This window comes from Oxyura jamaicensis, chromosome 10 (genome assembly GCF_011077185.1).
Source record: "Oxyura jamaicensis isolate SHBP4307 breed ruddy duck chromosome 10, BPBGC_Ojam_1.0, whole genome shotgun sequence".
NCBI lineage: Eukaryota > Metazoa > Chordata > Aves > Anseriformes > Anatidae > Oxyura > Oxyura jamaicensis.
Window position 1 is genome coordinate 11,567,404 of NC_048902.1, and position 6,000 is coordinate 11,573,403.

General features: G+C 39.1%; 1 protein-coding gene across 4 annotated transcripts in view; it reads left to right on the plus strand.

Annotated features, from left to right (window-relative positions):
- Nucleotides 1-6,000, plus strand: part of PDE8A (phosphodiesterase 8A) — a 163,829-nt gene that overhangs the window by 137,965 nt on the left and 19,864 nt on the right. For all 4 annotated transcript variants that reach the window (XM_035335387.1, XM_035335389.1, XM_035335385.1 and 1 more), the window contains exons 9-12: nt 2,649-2,737; nt 3,990-4,041; nt 4,142-4,184; nt 5,185-5,262. In XM_035335387.1, coding sequence (XP_035191278.1) covers nt 2,649-2,737; nt 3,990-4,041; nt 4,142-4,184; nt 5,185-5,262 — 262 coding nt within the window. The remainder of the gene's footprint in view (nt 1-2,648; nt 2,738-3,989; nt 4,042-4,141; nt 4,185-5,184; nt 5,263-6,000) is intronic.

Genomic DNA, 6,000 nt, shown 5'->3' on the forward strand with positions numbered 1-6,000 from the left:
GCTCCTCTCTGCTGGATTGCTGACAGAGGCTCTGTGAGAGCATATGGTGTTCTTAAAATATGTTTAAGTAACATCCCTGTGAGAACTTTACATACCAGCAGGAGCTTGGCTTGGGCCTCCTATTTTTTGGAATTCTGCTGACCTTTTCCCTCTCATGTTCCCTGCCACAGTTTCACAGGTTTTAGACATTCACAAGTTGAAAAATCTATCTGTTGACTATGAAGAGCACATTGGTGAATAACTCAAACCTGTTTTGAAAAGCATGCACTTTCAGTGCAAGAATTATCCAATCTGTCCATTATGACTTCACCCCTTTGTGCATATTCTGGCTTTATTACCTGGGTTAGAGATCGATCATTCATCTCTGCCTCATCCTGGTTGTCAAGAAGCTATTGATATGCATACTTGTAATTATGAGAGCATGGAATTTTGTGATGTTTGCTTTATCTTCATTTGTATTCCTCCTGCAGCTCACAGGAGAAGATATTATGTCTGCTTCCTAATTTGTTATTCACAGTGCTTTTCTCTGACAGCTCCTTGGAAAAGCCTTTCATATTTTCTTCTGCGCAGCCTGTCATCATGCAGCTCTCTGCGGGCAGAAGTCTTTATTTGTTGGCTCAATTAGCATAGATGCAAAACTCTTCTCTCTGTACCTGGGTTCTGGCCTGCTTGACTGTGAGATCTGTCAGGCCAACGTAAATAAGTATGTATCGGGTGCCTTGTGAAGGTATTTTCACATACATCGGTAAGATCTGAACCTAAAGCCTGTTGAGCTCAACCGAGGGACAGCAACTGGCATGGGTAGTTTGCATTAAGTGAATATGCAATATGGAATTCATTAATTATTAATCATTTGGTATTTATTAGATGCCCAGATCAAAATCTGCAGCTTTAAAAAAAAAAAAAAAAAAAACACAACACCAGCAACTACTCAAGGGATGGAAACGCGTAGGCAAGACTGTAAGCCTTGTCAGTGGCCAGGTTACAAGAGACTGGCACAGCTGGAAGGTTTCAGGTGGCTGTGTTGCTGCCAGAAATGAGCAGAGTAGACCCAGGCTTTCCAAACTGGTTTTCCCTGAAATGTCCTAAATAGCCCCGTGAGGGGGCAATTCTTGTCTGGGCACCACATGTGAGGGGAGGCCTGGGGAGGTCTGTCAGTGCTGGGGTGCATATCTTTGCATATCTTTGGCATTTTTAACACAGTTTGAGAAGCAGCAGTGATGTCTTGAGGGCATTTGGAGGGAATGACGAGGGTAAGGAGGAGAAGGGTTTGTTGGAGCTGCCTTTAGCTCCACCTGTGTGTGGGCATGGGAGCTCTGCCGCTTCACAGTGCGGTGTGGGCTCCGCTGCAGGCGTCTCGTTTGGGGCTGGATGATGGACTGTGATGGTGCCTTCTGGCTTTATAATCTTTGAATAATAAAAGTGATTGTTTTAACAATATTTCACTTAAAATCATGCCTTGACCAAGGGAGAAGGGTCGTTTTCTGAGCCTCACTTGAAAGAAGAGATGAGGATTTGGAAAAATTTACGTTCTGCACTAGAAAGAAATGTCTCATTTCCAGAGGAAAAAAAATGACTTCTCACAGCAAAATGAAAAATTCCTTTCCAACCTTTTTTTTCTTTTCCCATTTATGAGTTTTATTTAAAACAAACAAACAAACAAACAAACAAACAAAAACACCAACCAACCAGAAACACAATGATACTGGCAGTGACAATCTGATACTGCAAAAATTGTCTACTTCAATCCTGAGACCAAAGAGCTTTTAGAGGGGAGGTCAGCAGATGGAAGACAGAATCCAGTAGCTATTCTAAGCTCTCTTTTGCTTAAAAAAACAGGATAAATCTCTGACATGGTTTGAGACTGAACAGACAATGTGGAAAGTAAACGCATTAGGATACCAAAGCACTCTAAGTTACAGATATATCTCATGTTAACGAGTGATGTGACTTCTCTGCTAGACCATCAGCCTTCTTGGTGAAGGTGACCCCAACATGCTCTGGGATTTCAGAAAAAAAATGGTGTGTATGTCTTCAGACTTAGAAATACCACCTGTTAAAATGCCAAAGATCTAAATCCAGTGCCCTTCCATGTGTTGGTATGTTTGTTAGACTTGGAAGGATGACCACCATATGTAGGAGTAACAAAGTATGCTCAAATTTTCTGCTACTGTTAAAAAAAACAGTAAAAACTAAAATAGTAAAAACTGGTATAAACTAAACTACTGTTTAGTTTCTGCTAAAAAAAAAAAAAAAAGAAGAAGTTAAATTATGTTGTATGCAAGGATTGTTTGGAACTTAAATGGCTTGATTTTGTAAATAAAATGCCAGGCTCAGGAAGACATTTCTGAGGAATTCTGTAGTAACTTCAGATTGGATTGAGATAACCTCTGAACCAACATCATCTTCATCAAATTGCTTCTTATTGTCATATGTTCCTCTGATGTATTCTTTGCCTTTGTGACCTTTACGGGTGAGCCCTTAGGTTTTGTATTTTAAAACAGTTTTTGATGAAAAAAGGTATGAAGCTATAGCTTCTATTCCTGTTTTAACTCAGTTCTCCAAGTTGCCAAATGAAGGAGAATATGTAGAAGAACATATTTGGTTCGCTCATCTTGAACTTCCTTTTGCTTGAATTCCTTTTTCAGGAATGGCAAGGAATGTACTATGCGAAAAAGAAAAACGGAGATAGCATACAGCAAAATGTGAAGATATTACCTGTTGTCGGACAGGGAGGGTAAGTATGAATGCTAAAGCCATGATTTAGGTGTGAATCAAGGCTCAGTTCAGAGTTAGTTACTGTCAGCAGGCATTGGATTATCTAACCCAATATAAAGGAAACTTATGCAAAGAAGGGAGCATCAGACCTCTATATTTAATTCCTTGGGTTAAAATCACCTTTACATGTTGTGTACAAGAAATGTGAAATTCTCCCAATTCTCCCTAGAAAGGAGCCAGAGATCCAGATGTGCTCACTTGTGACTCTTTCTGTGTGTTGTGTGGGGAGCACCAGAACCTACATCCTGTTCTACTGTTCACCTGTAGCATGTCCCTCACGTACTCATGGCCGTTGTCAGGTGTCTTTCTGTGATGAGGTTACTGTGTGCTTTGATCCTGGTCCAAATTCAAGCATGTCTTGGTCCCCAGGTAAAGCATTTTGGAGCATGCAGGTATACATTAGTTGTTGGTAGATTTGTGATGAGTACATCTGTATGATATTGGGAAAGAAAGTGGATCAAATCACATGCAGTAGCAGTATAAAAATCCCTTTAAGGCAACACAAACATTAATTAAAAGCACTGTGCATTATCTCCAGACTTGACTGAGACACTTCTCTAGGAAGTTGTGTCAATGTGAAAGAGAGGCCAAACGCAGCTTCTTCATGCAGTTACTTTTTTTTTTTTTTAAAAAAAAAAAAAAAGTGCTTTAGGTTGATTTCATCCATTGGAAGTATTTCATGTTCTCTAGTCTCCATCAATAGAGTGAAGACATTTCCAGCTTATTATGCCAAACTTGTAAAACTCATATATACTGTGTACATTGTTACTTAAGGAGAAATCTAAGCTCATTTGAAACTGGCTTAGAAAGTTTCCTGCTAATCAAAAATTTAGTTTTCAGATTGATTGCCCTGTCCCTAAGTCCTATAGAAGGTTTCAGTTGTTGGACTGAACTGTAGCATATTTTTTCAGTTATATCATACCTGAAGCATCCTACAGTTGCCCAAAAGAAGCTGGGGGGGTTGGGGGGGGGCAGGCAGAAAGAGGAAGGAACAATCTTTGCAAAGGATGTTTCCATTTTGTATTCCTTATCACCTGCAGCAGAACTGTGGGTTGGCTTTGGTTTTGTTCTTTTTTCCATTCCCTGCCTAGCCTTCCTGCCAGAACAGGATTTGTCTTGTATTAATTTGTTGCTATTACCCATTTTGTGTATCAGCACTGAATTAGAGCTGAGGTTTGGATGGGAATTAACATGCTGTTTTTTGCCTGCAGAAAGATTAGACACTATGTGTCAATTAGTAGACTGTGCAATGACAACAATAAGGTAAGTGAAAATGGTGATATGCTTGCTTTAGCTTGAGCCCTAAATACTACAAAATAATGGAAAAGTTCTGACTAACTGGATTTCTCATACTGATTTGTAGGCGGAGAAGACATGTGAACGTGTACAGGCTGAATCTCAGACAGGTATGACACATCTCTAATGTCTTAATAAGTGGAAAATGTACCTGGGGAAAGAAAGAAGCCAGTTGCTAGAATATGACTGAAAACCACAGCTGCACAGGATAGTCCGAGTCTGAGCAGTACTGTTTACCTAAGGACAGTCTGAACAGTACTATTTAGCTAGCAATAAACTGGGAATCCATCTCAAAAGGCAGCAAAATAAATACAAACGCTCTCTACCTGCCACATTTGTCTTAGAAATGCTGTAAAGCAACCCCAAAATGCTATAAACCCAGAAATGCAATAAAGCAACTCAAAAATGCAAAGAGGGCCCAGGTTGGTGTTTTGGTATCGCTCGATTTGGTGTCACATTTCAGTTGTAAGTAGTGGATCCCTGTGGTAAAACTAAAGATACCAAGGTTGCTGTCTAGTCAGCATGTTCCTGCAGCTGGTCTATAGCTTGTGGCATGTCTGCTTGCATTGCTTTTAACTAGGGAAGGAAATGAGTATCACCACCACTACTGTTCATCCTCATCCCATGTATCAACACTGCTGTTAAGACATCTTTGGCATCTGTGCCACAGGTACTTCTTAATTGTAGTATTGGTAGGACTGGTTGTATCTGTTGGAGTCTGTCAGGGATCTGGAATGCAGTGCCTAGTTTACTAGTGTATATTGTACTTTGGGACAACAATTCTTTGTGGCAGATGTCACTTGAGTGAACTCAGGTATGTTGCATAAGTTGTATTCACAAGTACACTTACATTGTGTCAAGAGAGGAACTTTTCCCTCTGGTAGATCCGTTCTGCAAAAACACTTTGTCACGTTTTGTCAGAATGCATGATTGGGACAATGATGGGGTAATTGGGCAAGAGGTTAAAAATGAGTTCTCATTGTCCCTCATCTGTTGGAGCATTCTGCTAAATAGCACTCAGCTGCTGTGAAGTTTTCTCTGAGTTTTGGTTCCTTTAACATACATCTTAGGCAGAGCTTATGTCATCATACAATATAATTTTCTCAACAGATATTCAAACTTCCAGACACAAAGATAGGAGGAAAGGATCACTAGATGTCAGATCTACAACATCACGAGGGAGTGATGGTATGTTAAACAAGCAGATATTTTCATTTCTACATATATTCAATTTTTTGTGTGCATACACATAAAAATACAGATAAGTATATATGTGTATATACATATACTAAAAAAAATAGCAAGTCATTGGTCTATGAACAACTTTATATTTGTGGAACAGCACCATTTTCTTCTTTTGAACTTCTTTGAATCATTTTTTGAACCAATGAAGAATGGAAGGCTATCATCTGTCATCCTGCATGGAAGACCTTAGGAGATTCAATAAAAGTACTTTCAAGTACAAATGGCAGACTCTAAACCTAACAAATTATTGGATTTCTTACCTCTTCTCTCAATACAAATATGATGGAAATTTTCTTACGAGTTTGTTTTTTTTTTTTTTTCACTCTATTGTACTGTATTTCACCATAGCACCCCAACCTTGATAGATGAGTCACGTATTGAAAACTTTTCTTGATACTTGCGTGGTTCTGCTAAAGCATGGATCGTTACAGTCTAGGGAGCATGCATGAGTGAAACATGGAAGGAGGTCTGTGGCAGTGAGAATACTATCATGCCCCAGTATGACAAGAATAGCATTGATTCTTTTGCTAAAGAGGTGTTCAGTACGAAGTAACAGAGATCTGTATTTTATAGGAGCACAACATAATTATATAGAAAAATCCCTTTGGGGCCTTTTCTCTACAAAACCAGAATTGCTAACTGAAATAAAGCTTTTTTTTTTTTTTTTTTTTTTTTTTTTTT